This window comes from Frieseomelitta varia, unplaced genomic scaffold, assembly GCF_011392965.1.
Source record: "Frieseomelitta varia isolate USP_RPSP 00005682 unplaced genomic scaffold, Fvar_1.2 scaffold_754, whole genome shotgun sequence".
In the NCBI taxonomy this organism is placed as follows: Eukaryota; Metazoa; Arthropoda; class Insecta; order Hymenoptera; family Apidae; genus Frieseomelitta; species Frieseomelitta varia.
This window is the reverse complement of record NW_025110539.1, coordinates 202,536-223,134: the sequence shown is the minus strand read 5'-3', so window position 1 is coordinate 223,134 and position 20,599 is coordinate 202,536. Positions and strand designations below refer to the sequence as shown.

Here is a 20,599-nt window from a genome sequence, read left to right as displayed (position 1 = left end):
TCTAGTTGCGATTCATCGGACGTGGCGGCTCGAAGAGAATTAGCAAATTAATTAAAAGCACTTGGCCGAGAAGAATCCAAACAATGGGTGCGAGGCGAGCCAGGTTTTTCGGTCACGTAGCCAGCTCGCGTCCACCTTCCCCGTCTCCCCTTTCCATCAACTTGCCCCGCGAGCCACACAACGTCCCCCTTCCAAAGCCAAAGACATCCCTTTCCATCGCTTCCGCCGAGGTGGAGGCAGATGCGCTAAATAGCCCGTAGGGAAACCGAAACGCTCGCCTCGGTCGCCATGAATGTAGCTCGAAGGCTGCATTTTATGGAGCAACGTTCCGAACCTCGAGTCGACCTTTCTCCAGAAAGTTGACCTGGAAGCTGCTCTCCTTCGGCGAGATCAATCATCCCTCTTCCGTTTACGAGCCGGAAATCGCGGTTTAAATCGCTCGACGAACGAGGATTCACGGACCTAACCTAACCTGCGTCTTCTCGGGTCTTTTATCTTTTGCGTTTTCACTGGGAATTTAATTATTTAGAGGGTTTGTTGTTCTTTACTGCGAGAAATTAATTTTGCCTCTTTTGTTGCGGTCGGTCACTGCATTCCCACGGGCGAAGACGATGGTTTATTGTTATTTTTAATCGTAGATGATCTCGTTTGATCGGCGGGGTTGGTTGCTTTGCCGAGTGAGAAGTTGGTTTTCAAATAGAATTCCGCTCGAACGTGCACGCGCCCGTATTTCGCCGGCACGCGCGCAATTGTGTTACTTTGAAAGTAAACACAGCCCCTTCAAAACTAACTGAAGCCGCGGTCTCTTTAAACCGGAGAGGAGAGCTAAATTCATCGCTTCAGAAAGGGGGTGACGTTTAAAATTCCCTTTCCGAAAATGTTCCAGAGAAGCACAGCTTGCAGCGAACTTGGCGTTGCCGTAACGCCGCCGAATGAAGGAGCTACTTCGATTCCACAGTCTCAACGAATTACCGGATCTCTTGCGTTAGCAATTTTCTCGAATCTTTAGTGTTCAATCTTTAAACGTTTCTTCATTCACGCTACGGAATTTTCTTTGTTGACTCGTAACGTCGCGACGTCAGTTTTCGAAGTTTCTGTCGTTAAATTTCCAAGCGTCTCTGAAATTTCGCCGCGAAAATTTCAAGTTTCGAAGCAATCTTTTCATGGTAAAGATTTGCGGCAATTGACACCGATACGAATTCACGTGTCTGTCGTATATATATCAACTGGAGTCAGCTGTACATACGCGGAATATAAGCAACTCTTCCACACGTATGATCGTATCGACCGCGTGTGGTTTATGGAGACCAGAATGGACATCCCTTTCTGAAAGTATCTGACTTATAATCCACTCGATCGGACAGGACAATTCTTGCAACATTATTACAAAACTGTGAATTGACGCAATAATCTACATCGAACATGTTACATATTTTTCGGTTTCCTTTTGCAATTCAAAATGCAAAAGAAGATAATTTATAATACAAGCCAAATAATTAAACAACTCTGTACTTTCGCTTCGCAAGTCAGTGTAATTATTAATTAAAACCAAGATCCAACTTTTCAACGCAACACGATTAATTTTTCACCTCTGTCTCAGGGAATTCTTTTTAATATTCCTAATAGTTTTACAAACTATTAAGAGTAAAAAACAACCTCTCCCAGCGAAATAAAAAGAAAAACACAGCGCAAATTTCCACGCATTTGGCCAATTTACGTGGCGAGCCTCCTCTTTCCGACGCGCGACAAGTTTCGCGGACAATTAAACAATTCTTAATTATTCGATGAAGATAACACGGCTACAGCTTGTTGTTTCCAGCCGGCGCGTTATCTCGCCGCGACCATGCGATGATACACAACGGCTCGTTCTTAACGGTTAATGAGATCTTCGCGTTCAACAGAAAGAGAAGGGAGGAGCAGCGATGAAAAAAGACGGGGGTAGGAAAAGGAGAGATGAAAAATTATGTTTCGTGGACAGTTGCCTGTTGTCGAGCAACGCGGTAAAAAGCACGATAAAGCGTGCGAGCTCTCTTATCTGGCTCGATACAGCTCTCGGCCTAGACTACTTGCGATGTTTAACCCCTTTGCGCTGGCTTAACTGATTCGCGGACCATAACGAGTGACTGAAACCGTATAAAATAATTTGTCGCTTTCTTTTTCCATTGAACTCGTCGGTATGATATCACTGGATGGAAATTATTAAGAAATAAACGTACCATTTGTTTTTTGCCTGGGTCACATTTAAATATACTTAAAACTGAGAAACTGTTGCAATTTGGGATAAAAAATTCTCGACGCGCGTGGCACGTCATTCCGGCGAAACAGATTAAAGAATCTCTCCCTTCTGTAAATTCTGTAAAGCCTGTAAATTACTCTTTACTTGCTCCAGCGAAACGAGTCGAACATCTCGGACAATATACGGAAATGAATAATAACGTAGAAGAGGGGTTCAGACCTTGCCAGTGCCTGTGAAAATGAATTAATTAATTCGTATAAATGCCTCGTTGAAACAACAAACTGCAGGAGGAGAGAGTGGAGCTTGAGCTGGCTGCGTTAGGTCCGAGTTAAGTCGAGCAAGCTCTAAGACTGGATTAGATCGGGATTAGCTAATACTACTTGATCTTCTCCTGCGATGTAATCACTGCTTCTACGATGAATTAATATCGTAGAGGATAACGCGTGCACGGAGGAATGTACGTATAAATGTTCGTCTTGCTGGTCTTTCAGCAGAAAAGTACACGGCAGAGAGTTTCTCCTTCGAGAAAAAGAAGAGAACCGCAAGCAGAGGAATTGAAAGTCGCGATGTGTGTGTATGTGTGTGTATCATTGTTGCGACTAAGTTTTTAGAAATTACAAGAAAAGAATCTACGCGAATTACGCTTGCGCAAAGTTTCAAATTTTCTCGAAATTTCCCCTGTCGGTGCTATTTTAAAGCAAACAAAGAGCACAGCTCGTTTTTTACACACTTTGCCAAACGAAGCACAGAAGTGAAGCAGAGAAAGTTTTCCCCTACAGGAAAGTTGCCGAAACCCGCGAAAATCAATCTCAATTTATAGAAACCACGATCATAGAGAAAGAGAGGGGTCGCAGGAACCGTGGAAAGAGTAACGACCGAAACTGAAGTTGGGTGGGAAGTTTCCCCCATGCAGGTCAGGTCCGGATACTGCCTTGAGAAAAATACAACAACTCGTTCGTATGGTCGATGGTGAAAAACTGTCGGCAGACTGCCCCGGGGCCTCATGTACAACCGTGGAAGAGAAAGTTTCGCCAAGTTGCATTAAAGTGGCTGAGGGGGCGCGTGAGGAGGGGAGGAAACAGCCGAAATTCGGGAGCGAACGTCGAGGACGGAGGCCGCGACGTATAATTTATGCGATCATAGATGTAATCACATTTGAATATTCACAACTACGCGCGTCGCCGGAGCTGGTAACTTTATAATTACCAAGTAAATTACCTTTCCTCCGCGCCTTCCGACCCTTCTTCCTCCTTCCTCCAGTGTTCGCCAACCCCTTTTCGCCAACCGGCCGCTACCACGCACCGGGAACAACCAACCAACCAACCAGCCACCCCCTCCGGGCAACCCTAGCCGGCCGAATTTATTGAAAATTAAGTCCGATTTTATCGCGCGGAAACTTTCCAATTTTCTACGGTTACTTTCGCGTTCTATTTCGACCGACCGGCGAGGAATTTGCGAGCGGGCCGCGCTGCCAGCCAGCTTAATAAACGTCACGAGCCTGATTATGCCCTCCGAAGGAGAGCAGAGCTGATCGAACTTAGCCCCGTAACGAATACGAGAGCGCGCGAGGGAACTTGAGATTGGTTCGATTGTTCGTGGAAACTTTTGATTTTTAATAGTATCTTCGATAGAATTGACATAGGGCAAGTGAGAATAGAAAAAAAAAAAAAAAAAAGAACAGAATACAACTGCAGAACAGAGTAATTGATTATTGACGGATCGTAGCTAGTGAAGTTCTGGTCTTTCATTTCTGGAAGTTTGTACCAGGGAAATAAAATTTATCATGTCTAATGTACGACCACCAGGCACTATTATTAAAATTAGTTGAAAAATTCGAAATATCAAGATTGCACAGATATAAAATAGTAACCGAAGAGTCTATTTCTCTGATTGCATTTTCACAAACATGAATACGCAGAAAAATTTACAGTCGAGCGATCATCGTCGAGGCAATAGGTAAAACTGCTCCTTTCCCTTCTATTCTTTACAAATTTTCTAAAGGATCTTCCGATTTTAAAATCTTTGATGGAACGTCTTGAAACAACCTTGGCGCAAAATAGAATCCAACGGTGGAACGAACATTAAATTTTCTATGTTCATTGTCCAGAGGAACTAGCAGAATTCCCAACGATAATAACGCGAACGTGATACACGCAGACGTAGAAATGGAAATACACAAAATACACGCCACCTTAATGGAATACAAACTTCCGTTAACTATTGTAACAGAATTATCTGAAAACTGTCAGCGAGTGACAACGAACACGGATACCCGTTAACAGGAAAGTAATGCATGTTTCGTAGCCGTAAACGATTGCCTCGAAATAGTTGGAACTCGGTCGTTGCGGGCCACCAGTGGGGAAAGTCTCCGTCGAAGGTCCTCCAACGTTCCACGGGAAATCGAATTCCATCGGTGGAAATGCTCGTACGTTTTTAGCAAACGAATTGCTCGACATTTTCCATTAATTTGCACCATTGCTGTTTGCTCGTTTTGTCGGTCGAAATATTGGACAAATTAATGTGTATACCGCCGCACGAGTTTGCAGCCACTCGTGAAAGTAGAAGCTTGAAACGAGTTAACTGTTTAAAACTTGAACGACATTGACGTCTTGATTGAAACAATCACGAAGAATCGACATTCGAAGTAACTGCTATGAAGGAATTCGAAATTCCTCTGTTGATATCGGTTTCGATTACGGTCAGTCACCCGCAAGTAGAACAAGTCAACGTATGGTCAGAAACCACAAGTAGAGTGAGTCAGTATACGGTCAGAAACCCGCAAACAGAATGAGTATATATTTCGCCTGGAAATCATCGAACACAGTAGATTTGTCTGTTCGTAGCGACAAGTCAAGAACTGGAGTTCGTTTCTCTGCAAATAAAATATACTCGTATTCTTTTTCTTTATTACCTATTTGTTAGTGAAACATCAGAATTTCTTTTTCTTTATGAGAGAAAAAGGAAAATTATATAATATCACGCAGAAAGTGAAATTGTCTATGAAATATTTCTACGACCCGTATACACTGTTCCACAATTTTCTTTGCGATACAAAAATACAAAAAAAAAAATAGAAAAAAAATTTTTTTAAGCGTAAAAAGTACATGTAGAGTTTACCTATTTGCAGTAAGGAATTTGGCAATAAAAAGGCTCAAGTTACAGTGGGTGATAATGTTTCAACCAAAGTGGAAAATCCTCGCAAACAGAAGGGGGCTAGGATTTATTTCGAATTCGACGTGAGGAGAAGCAAAACGAGTTCCCTTTATCGATAGATATCCCGGACTCCTTTCCCTACGAACTTTACGACGCCTGCTGCCTCTCTGTTTCTGCTTTTATCGGCCCATCGTTCGGTGTGTCTTTACGTGTATATCTATCCGAAGGCAGCCGGTAAGGGAGCCCGAATTTATTTATAAGTACTACCCTCCGGAGGACGACGAAGTGAAGTCGTTCCGACCGGAAAACTGTAAAATCCTCTTTACCTGTCTACGATCCCCGTCCATCAATTATATCTAGATTTCCGTGGGATGCCACGCTCTCCCTGCTAGTTTATCGAAATATTCAACGAATAATTCCACTGTGATGGTGCCTGCCGTGAGCTTCGAATTTTCCCATCTTGCATTTACTTTGGCAAATAAAAAAATCTATTTTATCTGGTGATAATTTTGTCACGCCCCGTTTCGAATGCCGACACTTTTTCAATGTATCAAAAATTAAACAATGAAGTGAAATTATATATTTCGAAATAGTAGACACTCCGCAGGAATTATCTTCAAAAGTTAGGGACGCAGACAAGGTTTCATGAAAGAAGAAACAGTGACGATAAGATATCAACGATTAGTTCACACATAGCTATACATATATATATAATAAAAATAGGTATCTGTGTGTCAGAATTTCACCATTTTGTTCAATCGTTAAAGAACTAATAGGAACGAAGTCACAATCATTAAGTAAAAATTACGTTCACAAAATTGCAAAGAACTGACAAGTTGTTGAATTTGGAAAGCTGCAGATCGATTCGCAAACAAAATGGAACGTTGGATCGTTTTGAAAATAGAAGAAGAGAAGTGAGACATTGTGCATTTTGGAAAAGGAAAAGAGAAGAGAAACGAGGGAAAGGGGAGGGGCGGGCGGGAAAAAATTGCAAAGCCGGTCGAACGTGTGTTTAATCAATACAAACCGACATGTTCCACGTTCGCGCTATTAAACCGATTATCCCGAAGGATTCCATGGGATTTCTGTCCTATCTTCGGAACACAACAGAAGCGAAATTTCGTTCTGAACTTTAAATATTGTGGGTGCAAATCGCCTTCGGTAACTGTTGTCCCACAGGGACGAAAGGAAACAGAACGGAACGTGAATGTTAACACGTCGCGGGCCACATGTACCGACGCAACTAGGGAATTACAAATAGACACAACTGAATATACCTACGAATAAACAAGCCGCGGAAGTAAATAAATAAAGGGAAAATTCTGTTCATACGTGGAAAATCTCGGAGTTTGGACAAAAATTCGCGTAAAAATCACGCCAGCCAGAGGAAGTGCGAGTGTGATTTGTCAGTGAATTAACCAATAAAGACTTTGCTCGAATGTAGTTCGTCAACTGCGTTTAACAACTTTGCGAAAATAAAGAGAAGTGAAAATCGGTGCGTAGGTTTTCTGCGATATTACCTGTAGAGCGTGGTTGCGCCCTCGCCAACATTTATTAAAATGGTGGAATTGTTCCGAGCCGTTTCTCGCGAGATTGACTTGCTACCGAGGTTGTAATTGAGATGCGGAATAATAGCGAACCGCTCGATGCTTTGTGTTACATCCTCTGGAAATTCCATCTAAACGCTCTCCCAAATAAACACAGTCGAAATTAATCGCGACCTAGACCGAGAGCAGATACTGACAACAAAAAAGAAACCGCGGTTTTCGTTCGTAAGTTTCAGATGATTGGAAATGATTAAAAAATTATCGAGTCATCGAAAGATTATTGCCTGATTTGAGACGCGTGTAAAAATGAGGACGACGGAATTGTAAGGTAAACGAAGAATTCAAGTTGCAACGAAAACCATAAAACGAAATCACTTTGATTCTCTGCAAATTTCACGCTCAATTAATTAAAAAAACTTACTCCGTGAGATTTGAATGAAGAAACTGTGAACTCTCAATCAATCGCGTAAACTCTTGCAAACGGTTTCAACAAATTCACCAAGTTTCATTGTTTTACACCAATGCAAAATTAAGACCGATTGATCGCTGGGGCTAATTGTTACATGTCGGAACGAAACGAAATGGCATCACAGTATTCATGAGCAGAAGCGTACGCAATGCAAGCGTTATTACCAATTAAATTATCTTACGACAAACCATCTATTGTACGCAGAGTTACAATGGAGCCATTTATTGAATTCGAAGTCCCGCGAGAAGAAAAGGATAAAAAGGGAACAAAACCAGCCCGGACAAATGGTGTCTTTTTAAAACAGACAGGCAATCACTCTTCGTTTCTAATCGTAGCTTGTTTGCGTTATCACGTGCGTGACCCTACCCCGGCTATCTGCCAAGCCTGGTGGGGAAAGTGAGCCCCTCTACGAGCGAAAAGGAGGATGGCAACTAATTGTCGCACACACACTGTCCGATCACTTGTCATTCGAGATCCAATAGTCACCGAGGGAACTTCGTTATACCGATTGTTCTCTTCCAGCGAACGATCCAGTGAGATACATATAACACGGGCAAGAAAAAAAGAAAAATATCCTCCAGTCGCATCGATAGTGTTAATTACCGTTAAATTCAACGATCGATATGGTCAGGTATAGAATTGATCTTCAAATTACAGTCAAAAGTGTCCTTTTCTCGTATCGATCGAGTGTCCGTGAGTCAGAGTGAATTCGTGTTCGCAGTGTATATCTTTGGCTGGTCACCTGTTGGATCATTCTGAATAAATTTTCGACAAGTATCGCCGCGCACGGCGATGATCATCGAGAGGAATGGGTGGTTAGAGTTCAAGGTGGATCCCAGATTGCATCCCTTTTGGCTTTGCAGAGCGGTTACAAGCACCTTGGCCCGGTACGTCAATCGATACATAATTTTACAATAGGCTAATGAAGGATTTCAATCTACATACGTGTTTACGGAAAATTTACCCGTCTTTTTCGAATTCGGTTGGTTTACGTACTCGAACTGTTCCAACGAATCCAACGGAAATTACGCCGGAAATTGTCTTTCTTTTTTTTTTTTTTTTCGTGGCGCTTGACGCCGCTGGTGGTGGTTTAATTTTTCAAGGGACGCGTGTTCCATAGAGTTAATATTTAAACGCGTTTTTTGTGAGGCGAAGAACGGGAGAAAAAAAGCGCGCTAGTGCTCGTTTCATGGAATATTCATCGGTAATCTCGGGAATAAGTTCGTCAACGTTACGTGGAACAGCTTTCTAGCCGTCTGAACATCAGGGGGGAGGAGGGGGGGGCGCACTGTGAGATGCAATTAAAACTTGAACAACTGCTTAATAACTTATTGTTAGCCACTTGTGCAACGCCCAATTCTAGTTTAACTTCGACCAAAGCACCATGCCATTGTAACTTAACTTTCGTGTTTATCTCAGACAGAAGTAGTCGCGGGCGAACTTCCTTCTCGTTGAACGGTAGGAAGAGAACCGGCCGGCGAATTTATTGCCGCGAAACCGAAATTATTCCTTGGGAAATCGACGAAAACAAAACCGACGTTGGCCCCGCTCAACGCCTCGCGAATTCAATCGTTCCAGAATGTGGCAAAAATACCCCGGCGAGGTCCCTTGAAATCTCTGTTATTTCAGTAGGAGACATTCAAAAATTCTGAAACGTTTGAAAGCAACCGAAACGAACTTGCCACGATGCGTTTTTAGAAATTTAAATAATAAAATAAAAGCTCGGCAGCCCTTTAATCCACTGTAGACTATTTTCTATTCTTTTTTAATTTCGATTTCTTCACTTTATTCGATAATTTTTTTCACTTTAGTCGATAATTGTAACATTCGTCATTGAAAATTTTTTTTTATAAATTAATAAAAACATTTTATAAATTCTGTAAACTTTAATATGATGCATACGTTTCTAGTAAAATTAATATTGATTTTCATCAGCTGAAAATTTGTAATTGTAATCATTCTTTCGCTTGTTCCTGTCAATTCTTTTGTTATATCCAAGTAATTTATTCCAACCGAACTCTGGATTATTAATTCCAATGGTAACGTTATTACTAGCCTTTGCAATTCAGATAATTACAAAATAATTGATCCAATGTAAACTATGTGGGCAATAGTTTAACCAACGAGAATACCCTCAAACGTCAAAAGATCCTAATCGATTTGCAAAGCAATTGAATTTAAAACGCGAAACACCAACAAGCACCATCGAGAAAACGCTCGAGTGCCCTACATCGAAACGAAACTAATTAATAGCAGCACTGGAAACGGTGCTGAACGACACCATATGCGATGTACAACCAGACGTTTTACACGTACGATAATCCGCAACGAGTCACTATAATCTCAAGTGTTCGATAAACAGCGGTGGAAAACGCGATTCGGTCGATCTCACGCGTGACGCAAACGCGGCGTGTCAAAAGAGTCGTGCGTTAGCTCTGGGAACCGGTGTATGTTACCGCAGTGAATAGCGATTATTGGTTCTTACGGCGACGCGTGAATAATTCACCTGAATGAAGAACGATCGATCAGATTACAACGATCGTGAAGAATTCCCACCGATTTTCACAGACCAGAGGGAAAGATCGTCCACTTTGTCCCGAAAAAATAGAAGATACAGAAAGAAGGGAGGGATATTTCTTTGCTCGCCCGAGATTCCCGAGGCGTAATTGTTGCTGTGAAATTGCAGGAGCAATTCGGATACCCTGAGCAAACTTTCAGCGAGAGAATATTTTACCGTTCGCAGGGGCGAAATTTCTGCTGGCCTCAGCCTCGAACGTTTTATCGATAAATAATATTTACATATAATTCCGGTTTAGCGAGCACCGGTGTAATTCCTCCGGAGCTGATGCTTTTTTCGAACCCTGTCCTTTCAATTCCGGAAATGAGAATAATTGAGAGGCGAAGAAATACAGAGCGGTGGAAAGTCTAGAACGAAGGACAAAAGAGCACTCGCGTAACAAGTCGCGTTTCTCGTTGTTTGTAAAAGAGCAGCGTTCAAATTCAATGTGTCGAAATCGTCCTGATTTTGAGATTAGGTACGTGTTTCTATTTCTCTTTTAAAAAGTAAAAGATTTAATGAGGAAACATTTCAATACATTTTTTTAAATAAAAACCACACTAGACAACGTCTAGGGCTCTTCAAATCGACTTCCTGCATTAACAATGACCATCTAGCCTTTCAGAAGCTAAATTGATGAACTCTACATTCTACAAAGTAATCACTTTCACATCAGATGGTGATACGTGATCGACGCTCGACGCTTCAAAAATCATTGCAAGTTGCGAAAGCAATAGCGATATTCCGAGTTTTTAATTTATGGGATTGCTTCCGATAATGCTCCCTCAAAATCAAAAAAAAAAAAATCAGAAACAGACGTTTCTCTGTTCACTTCCTTATCAACTATCGCGAACATCGGCACGAAGAATCGCTTCCGGAACGTTTGTCTGATCGACGATGATCGCGATGCACCGCGAGGGAACAGGAGGAGCGGGCCAGAAGCGACACGGAAAGGAAACAGGAAAACGACGACGATCGTCTAAACATCGGGGCCGGTTCGGGGGAGGGCAGAAGGGGAAAGATACGGCCTGGCCCGATATCTTCTTGGTCGATGGACGTTTTCTCTCGCGCGACTTGATCTCAAGGCAGAACTCGTTTTGCAAAGTGCACGAGAGCCTCGAAGAAGAAGAGGAGTAGAAGAGAGATAGAGAGAGAAGAAAAATAGAAAAGAGAAAAAAGAGAGAGAGAGAGAGAGAGAGAGACCGACCACGGGAGAACGAGATCTGGCCGATGTCTCGGCGAATCTCGACGCGGAAACGGAGGGAGAGAATGGCTGGAACGAGCGATCAAATGGTTCGTGAGGCTTGCTTACCGAGATAATCTCTTTGCAGCGATCCGTGCGCCGTTGGGGAAACGATTTGGCCGCACTTTTTCCACGCTTTCCATCCTCCCGCCCCTCCAGCGCCACATTCACGTCTCGCTGGATCCCGAAGGCCTGAAATACGTTTACGCTTTCGCGCAGATTTACCAGGCCAACGGAAACAGCAAGAGAAGGAGGAGGCGAAGGCAGAGGTAGCGGAGGAGTTGCTTGGAAAAATGTACGGGATTCGCGTTCAAAGGCACGGGAGAAGCTGGGGAAAATTCCTGGAGTGAACGGGAACCCTCTCTTTCCACGCGTATTTGACTGGGGCTACAAAGCGGAAACTTCTTTCGGCGAAATTGAGACGCGTCCGTGATCTTCGAATAACGACGACTCTCTTCGCTCGTGCCACCTCTTTCTCTCTCTCTCTCTCTCTCTTTGTGAGTTTCACCAGGTAACAACTTGGCGAAAGTAACGACAGGGCCTATGAATCGATGTTTATCTATGTTTTTTTTTTTTTTTTCTTTTCTTTACGAGAGCCGTGCCGTAAATACGATAACACTTAAAGTGAGCAGTATGATACGGTTTTGCCCAAATTGCGCGGATAGACGAGAATTTGTTGTGTCAAGATGAATCTAATAATAATAGGAGAGAATTTTTCGTTGGGCGCGTCGTATCGTGGAGATGAAACTTTATTTGAAGAAACGAAGAATTGTAGAAAGTGTACTTATCTTGGTGGAAGTGTGATGAAATTTTCAGACATGTTGCAGTCGAACGTTATATTCGCAATTGAATTCGTACAATTCGTATATCAATTTGAAAGAATCTTTCTATAGCTTATACAAGAAACAACGTACTCGAAATATCAAACACCTCCAGATATCAATTTCTTCCATTACGCAGAACTCTAAAGAGACCCGGAATCGCCCTGCATTATCCAACAGATAACTTTCTAAGGAAAATAAATTTTATTGGAAACAAGCAACCATTCGCGCACTTTCTCCCGATTGCACGAGTGCATACACACACGTGCAACGTTCTTAAAAGCTTCTCCAGGCACGCTTTTTATTATAACTTTCATCTCTTTATCAATACGGTGGCTGACCCAAATAGACCGGCATGAAATTGCCAGCAACCTCGCCACCGAACAGGGGGCTTTCCACCCTCGTGAAAGAAACGCACGTGTGCTCAAACCACCCATTGCCCGACGTACGCGTGAAAAGTTTGATCCACTTTCTTCCCCCGCGGGGAAGACGTCGGGCTTGAACAGGCGCTACCTCGTCGCATCACGATCGTCGCAATTACCATAATCATTTTTTCGTGTCTGCAGAAAAGTGACGCGTGTTCCTCTTCTTCTTCTTCTTCGTCTTTCTTCTGCCACCTTTTTTCCTTCTCCCGTTTTGAACATCAACCGGCATAATACAAGTGGCAGCACGCTGCATAATTACGCTAACAGAGTGACTCTCCTTTTTCAACCGCTTTGCCGCGGCGGTCCGCGTGGCCGCGCTGCCGGGTACCGTCAACCCAGTCGAGCACTCAGTGCTTGTGCGCCCGCGAAACTGCATTCCCCTGCAGCTTGCAGCCCCCGACTGGCGCAGTTGCAGCTGCACAAGCAGCCTCGTGGCCGACCGCAATCCAACGGTGAGCGCGATTCACGTGCCCTCACTCGCTCGTATATTTTCCAGTCACGTCGTGTAATTATTTCGTATAATTAAGCTCACGTGGTCTCTCTTCATCTCTCTCTCTCTTTCTCTCCCTCTCGGCTTTAAACGGCGAGAAAGGCGCAACGACGTAGCGAAAAAACCGTTCGAACTGCGCCTTTCTCCTTTTCCTTCCTTTTTTCCTTTCGCTACTGACCCAACGCAGAAACGCAAGCCGGGAGGTGACTTGCTGTCACCTTGAAATCTTGTAATCTTGGAATTGGGTTATTCGGGCTTTTGATCGGGTAGGCGAACGCCTTTTGCGTACTCGCGTTAAAAGTAAATTCACTGTAGAGCTACTGATGGCAAAGGTGAATTTGTGTAAGTTGAAAAGTACATACAGGTTTTCTACCAATCCATAATTGTACACTTTGCAACGCGACAGATTTAATAAAATTTGTCGAGGAGGTTTTAAAAGGCCATGATTAATTAAATTAATTAACTAGTCAAAAGCTGGGAAATAACTGAATATTAGAAACAGTGGAAAATAAATCTTAAAGTGTTCGATTGAATCTGTGAGTCGAACAACCAGAATGAAAGGGTTCATAGTTGAGCGTGACGATGAATCTTGCGTGAATCGTCTCTACCGCTGTTAAACGATTGTAAGAGACGTTTAGGTGCCATCGATTTGGCAACGAAACATAACATCCAGCAACTGCAATTTTTCTCTGACTACGGATTCGTACATTACTATCTGTCACGCGAGCTGAAAGGGAACACGTTGCAGAGATAACTCCAGAAATTGTTGGCTTGCCAAATTCTGTATCGCAATTACATAAATATTCTCATCTCGTTCAACGAGTATAAATACGTGCAAATTTTTAAACTGTAACGATTGTACACTTGAAGCTATGCTGTGATCCACATACTCGATGAACTTTGAGTAAATAATTTTTGAAAGAAAGCTGTTCTCACAAATGGCACATAAATTGAGAGAAATATTAGGGAAACAATCAATTTCATATCGTTAAAATTACTTCTGCGTGCAATTTGTCAAAAGTAATAAAATAATTGTATCTCTGATTTCCACAAAAACTTTGTAAATTCTATTCTATTTCCAACTTCTAGCGTTACATTACATAAAATTCACTCTTTTAGTCGTGGAATGGCATAAAAATTGACAAAAGACTGGCAATTTTCTTCAACGACCTTCGTTTAATACCAAGATTTCAAGTATCTCTCTGTTTCATTAGTTCCCACCGATTATCACTTTATTCGACAGCCTGACAAAGAGCCGCTGAAATTTTCTAGGATTTTCTCGCGTCTACGTCCATTCAGGCGCAGCTACGCGCCTGAAACTGAGTGACTGACGGACGTGGAATAGGGGAAAAAGTAATTATTCATCGGGCTCGGGAACGAAGTTCCGTCGCCTCGAAAGCTTTCGACCATTCGATATAACGTTGCCTATTCAGGATTTCGGCGACGTGTGAAATTTCGTCGATACTTCTCCCCGGGACACACAACGTATCTCATCTCCGTGTGAAACGTTTTCATATTTTTTTGTCGGAGAAAACTTCAATTTTCTACCAGCTGAATCGTCTTAACACGTTCCGATATCCGTCTTTAATCGAAAGACAATCTTCCTGAGAGAGACTGGCATGTTCGATGTTCCGACGATTCCTCCCCCCCCCCCTCGCTTTATCTTATCTTGAAATCAATACCACTTTTCGATTCTATACAATGTTCCCGTGGAATGCTCTCTCTGCCCAATCTTATTTCTCCAATTGCTTTTCCAATATTATATTCGATAAAGATAACAGGAATTTCTTCACTTGGTACGTCATCGGTTGGACATCAACGATCGAGAGTGCATTAACTGCGATACTCGACCTAAAGTGAATCCGAAATAGGCATCGGAAATTCGCCAATGTTCGTCGTTGTGATACTCGAGGCTGATTCAGAGGGGACGAGTTTCTCTTGATTCCGTGTTTCTTTTAATTAACGCAACGTTTCATTGTATGTTTCATCAATCCGCAATTGCGTTTATAGAATGGGAGAAAAATTTCTAGAACCTGTTGCTATATTTCTACATTTTTTAACGCGTGACTTGAGCTTTCGTAATAATCTGTCGCCTGCCTACACGTTGGCAGGAGAAAATCCGATAAGCAGGCTGATTACTCGCAGTGTAACTCCCGTACGTCCAAGTTACTCCAGTTTATCATATATCTTACACGAGCACCATATATTATAAAGGCACGAGATTGCTCAATCAAGCCTGGCCTCGGGGAAAATTGAAATCCAGTTATCGAGGAGCTGTTATGAAACTGTTGGAATGAATTTCCTAACATTAATTTCCGGAACGGGCCGGGGTAACAGTGTTTTCTTTATTCTCTGTCTCTCGCTCGCTTGCTCGCTCGCTCGCTCGCTCGTTCTCTCAGTATAATTGAGCGACATGGAATCGTGCTAAACCGGTGGGAGAAGGGACATACCGGATGGAATTAGACGGCTGCGAGAATTTATTAAACGTCCAAATTTCAGCCGAATATATATTGAACGCTACGTCTCGATATTATCGGCGGTAATAACTTTCGTAGAGCGTGTATAATTACGCGCAATTATTCCGTACTGTTTTAACATCGTATATCGTTAGACGCCAAGTCTTTGAAAAGTAATTGGCTACCCTTTGAACGTGGCAGTCGGTCTTTGTTCGACCCGGATCCTTTGTGAAGTGAAATAAATTTCATGAAATTTCAACGCGTTCATATTCATAGTGCGTCGAGCGTTCTCATGTTTATTCACAAAATAGAACAATATAAACTTGTATATTCCTGACACGAACGGGGAATTGCGAAAGAAACGAATTAATCTTTCGTTAAAAATAAAAGACGATAAAACACCGGTAGGTCGACCGTGGATTTTTATGCATTTATGGGGAATTTAAAGATGCGAAGATCCAAAGAGGAAAGGAAAAAAAACTGTAAAAAGTCAAAGGTAAATTTTGTTCTTCGTAGAGCGCGAAGCAACAGACTAATCGTCGACCAAAACGAAAGACGATAAATTACAAACGATCATCTCGTCCAGCAATGAAACAAAGATTTTTCAACGAGATTCTTGAACAGGGATTCTCAAAACTACATTTGCGAAAAGATACGAGATACGCGTAGCAGATCAGAGTAAAAAATATCTCAACAACCACCAAACTATATTAAAACAACCAATTCACAATTACTCGCCGAAATTTCAATGATCATTGTTCTATCGCAAGTTTCTTTGATACAAGTTTCACATTTCGATCGACAGTGTTAAACGCGTCAAACTACACGTATACACGTTTTTCAGCCAGGTTCGGTTCTTCAATTAAAACGAGGAATTCAATCCATTTCAATCGCGCACGAATGGAATTTCTTTGATACAAATTCTGCACGTTAAAGACGACTAACACGACAGTGTAACACTTTCAGCGGGGTTCTCTCCCGGTGGCGGCAGACATTAATGACGTACGTTCATAAATGATCGAGGCTGATTCGAAGGTTCTGCCGATTCAGCTCTAGCGTTTGGCAGTAATTGAAATAAATGACGTGGCGCGCCTCGCCCCCGCCACTGGCTGAACGCCATAATGAACTTGCCCGTTACGGGGGTTGACAGATGTCACAGCGACCTGCCGCCTCGGTGCTCGCCTTCGTTAGCTTCCTACCTTCAGAAAGGTTTAATCTCGGTTCAAGTAGACCGTTGATATTTGATCTCCGATCTCTGGGAAACTTTCGACCCCCCGATATTTCTTATCGTCAACTCGATCGTCCGCAACCCCGTCAAGCAGCCACCATGGACAAATGTCGTGTTCTATCGGCATTTATTCGCTTCTAAAGTTGCGGCTGTTTTCAATATTAATTTCACGCCGTACGTACATACGCTCGTGTACCCGATAAATCTAATTTTATCAGCTTAAATACTTACAAGCGCCGTTTTAAAATTCACGGAAGAGTTCTCGGAAATTTATGAATTTTCACTCGGACACTATCGACGCTGTACGAAAACGTGCCCTTCCCTTGTGAAAACACGTTTCACACCTAACCAGACTGTCTATGCGATTCAACGTAAGATTTAATGTGTCATTCAGAATTTTGAAACTAAATATTGTCGTTATCTAATATTTAGCAGATCTGAAGGATGCAATCAGCTTTATCGACTATTTTATTGCAAGAGAAAGAAATAAACAAATCATTGTCAAATTTCAGTAAATCTTCTATAAAATTCAAAATTCCAACGAAATGGAAGTGACACTGATATAATTTCCGAAAAATTACATTGACCGAATAGACAGCCTGGCGTTTCCTATGAAAGACTTGAATTAAAAGATGCGAGACATAATCGACTATATAATAAAACCAAGGAATCTAAATTCCATTTTATCTGCATTTATACGTAACAGCCTTAATCGTTGCAACGTTTTACGCTGTAAATTATTACAAAGCCATTGGAAAGTGAAAAGGTTGGCTTGGCGAAAGATTGATGGGTTAGTGACAAAGTTACGCTCGACTACTGTGGCAGACAGGTACTTTCTAGGCTTATATCGCTGCGAAATTAGATATTAGTTTACGCGCGCACACTTATGGGGGAGGGGAGGGGTAGCGCGGCGTGTCAGCCACATAATTCCGATACATAACATAATCGATACGGTACTAATAGGTTCAAGAGTTAAGTGAGATCGAGTGTATGAAACTAGTCGGGGCCCTCTTTGACCAAATTCACGTGACGCTGGTTACGGCGTTGATTTCAATTAAAACTTTGACTTTGACGTAGCCGGGGTTTGACGTGCCGTAGTTTCAAAGATTGCCTTCGCTAATTCAATTTCCCACGCATTATATCAGCCGCCGGCTGCGCTCCGCGGCACAAACGGACGATCCCATGGCGAGACACCATGGATCCTCCTCTAAATCGACAACTTTTTCAATTCTAATTTCATCGAGGAGGATGAACTTTTTTTCAACTCGGAGAACGCGCTGCCGAAACTTTCTTTTCGTTTCAACAATTATCCAACTGGCGACGAATCAAATCCATTTTGTCTCCGTCAAGTCTCTTTATAGGACATTCTCTTCGTTTTGAACATTTTTTTTCAAACGACAGATGGATTAGGATTTCTGTTTGTTAATTCTTGCGTTATACTCGAGTATCGTTATTCTGTCAAATTTGGTAAAGAAATGTTGAATTTTAGAAAAGATTTTGCTATATTCTGTTCTCGTTTGGAGAAATTTAAAACAGTTAAACAGTTTCTTTATATAGAAATAAAAATAGGATATTTTTATGTCGACAAAGGGTTGACAAAGTTACTGTTGAATTTTGAGAAATACAAGTTTGTTTAACCAGTTTTCTGAGTCACTGTGGTACGCTTGGTGCCTCGATCACTCGAGTAAATACGGATTTAAACAACAGGGCGGTTGAACAGCGCAAGTTTCCCGCTCCCTTCCGGAAGTCGTGGAAATTCCACAAATTTCACAGATATCGCGCGCTCGTGTCGCGTCATTTAGTATCCCAGGCATAATAATCGCTCGTACATCGTTCAACGTCGTCGGGTGGCTCGAGCTTACAAACGCTGTCTCGCCGAGTGCGTGCGCCTCGAGATTACGCGCCCTCTTCCTTGCCACTTCAACCACCCGGGCAAATTCAATTATACACATTGAATTCCGCGGATGAAACTCTGGCAGTTTCGCGGCAACGGAAAGTTTGCAGATCCTCGAATGGAAACGGATCTCGGGGAGTGTTTACGCGTCGATACGTAACTTGGCGAGCATCGGCCGCGATAATGACGACTGGCGGTTTGCTCCGTGCCAGAAAACAATCTTCAGGATGGAGAGTGGCGTCTGTCGAGGCGAGCAGTCCTCTGCGTGTATTCGTACGTGCGTGTGTGTCGTAGATTCGCGCGCGTGCCTCGTAAAAATTTCGAACCTTCGAAGGAGGGCGAGCAAGAAACAGCGTGGAAACACCGTGGAATTTATGGGGGATCGCGCAGTCGATTTCATTTCCCCGGTTAGCTATATATATCGGGATCGCTGCTTCGGGAACAGTTGCGAAAATATGCGGTGGATTTTTGTTTCATCGTCTCGCTGGCATCTTCGGAAATTGCTTCGGCAATGTGTTGCGACTGGTGATGAGTTCCTGAGATGTCGAGAATTTTTCTCGATACAGTGAACACGTTAGAAGTTTAGAGTAATTAACTGATGTCTTTTTTTTTTTTTTTTTTGTAAATTTCTGAATCTCCATACTGACGTGACAAAAAAAATAAAATCTACGGTGAAACGTTTCAATGTCTCTATTTCTTCCTTCACAAATTTTCCGCGAAATTGTTAATCTAACAGTTGGCAATATTATTCTTTTATTTTTTAAATTCATGTAGAATTAATCACCCTAGTTCGACAACTAGGAGAGATTCGTAAAATTCCGCCGAAAGCGGGTAAAAACACGAGCCGGCGCGGTCCGAGGTTACAAAAACAGCAACGAAATCAGTTGGAAAACAGGGATTGCACGAGCGAAAGGACACGTGCACGAGGGTACACGTATCCCGCCGCGCGGATGGTGTACGCGAAAGGTGTTTCCCTGTTCCACAGGAGGATAGAAACGTTAGGGTTTTCATTGGAATCTGACGATGCCTGCGGGAGCTTACTGCCGCGGGATTACCAGAGAGACAGTTGGAAATCCGATCAAAACAAATGGACTGCGAAAATACTGCCTTTCTCTCCTGTTATTACCCCGCCCTCTCTTCCTCCCCCTCGTCGCCCGTCGCATTTAGAATCCAGTCGTTTGCTCCAGCAGCGGCGCTGTTACAGACCGACCTCGATAGCCAGCGACTCGCGGATTTTCCCCACAGAAGGGGCAGGGGGAGACAACCGGGCGTAATTTTCGCCGATCGATAAGAGGAATTTCGCTGATCGTCGGGTAATGAGCGACTCCGATTTCTTGCAATCTCCCAGGCCTCGTTCCGATGAGAAGAAGACTCACGTAAGACGAGGTAGTTTTCAGGTGCTGGATTGACAAACAGGGGAGGCGAGAGAGTAGTTTCGAACAGCGTGGATCGCCACCGGGACGAAGGGAACCGGGCCATTATCACGTAACAGACGAATTCGAGTTTGAAGCGTCCCCACGTGGAAGCTTCAAACGTCAGGCGAGCCGCGTCGAACGTGTCCCATTTCGGGACTGTTCCCTCGTCAAACGGAGGGTTGACCTTGATGGAGAGTCGAGAGTCCACAGACTTTGGAATTGCGGAAATCAGGGTTAGAGATTCTTGAACTGTCGCTCGGAGGAGGAAAACGGATGGTAAGAACGAAGAATTGTGACATAATGCATTGAAAAGCCGACAAGTGGACAGAGCTGCGCGCGTTAAGCATCATTCACTGTGTAACGATAGCAACTCTGGCTTCTTCCAGTTTTTTCAACCATCCAATTCCCCCTCTCTATTAAATGATAAATTGGAAAAAATAAAAGATCGTCCTGCCCTTGCGTTTCTGATTCAAACCGCGTGACGGGGAGAGCGTCGCTCTCTCACGGGGTGAAGAATCGCGGATTAACCTGGAAAAGTCACGATTAGAAACGCGGCCCATTCTTCAGGAGGAGATTGGGAGATAAAGCGAATTGTGGATGAAACGTGATCAGCCGGTGAACGTGAAATCTATGATACGTGGCGACTTGCAGCGAACGAGGGCGTC

The 20,599-nt window shown here is 43.0% G+C and overlaps 1 protein-coding gene across 3 annotated transcripts in view; it reads left to right on the top strand.

Moving 5' to 3' along the window:
- The first annotated feature begins 7,886 nt into the window (after positions 1 to 7,886).
- LOC122535693 (neuroendocrine convertase 1-like) overlaps positions 7,887 to 20,599 on the top strand; it is a 30,649-nt gene continuing 17,936 nt past the window's right edge. For all 3 annotated transcript variants that reach the window (XR_006308235.1, XM_043667436.1, XM_043667435.1), the window contains exons 1-2: positions 7,887 to 8,036; positions 8,127 to 8,292. Coding sequence is in view for 2 of the 3 variants with exons in the window: in XM_043667436.1 (XP_043523371.1) it covers positions 8,029 to 8,036; positions 8,127 to 8,292 (174 nt within the window). In the remaining variant the exon portion in view is untranslated. The remainder of the gene's footprint in view (positions 8,037 to 8,126; positions 8,293 to 20,599) is intronic.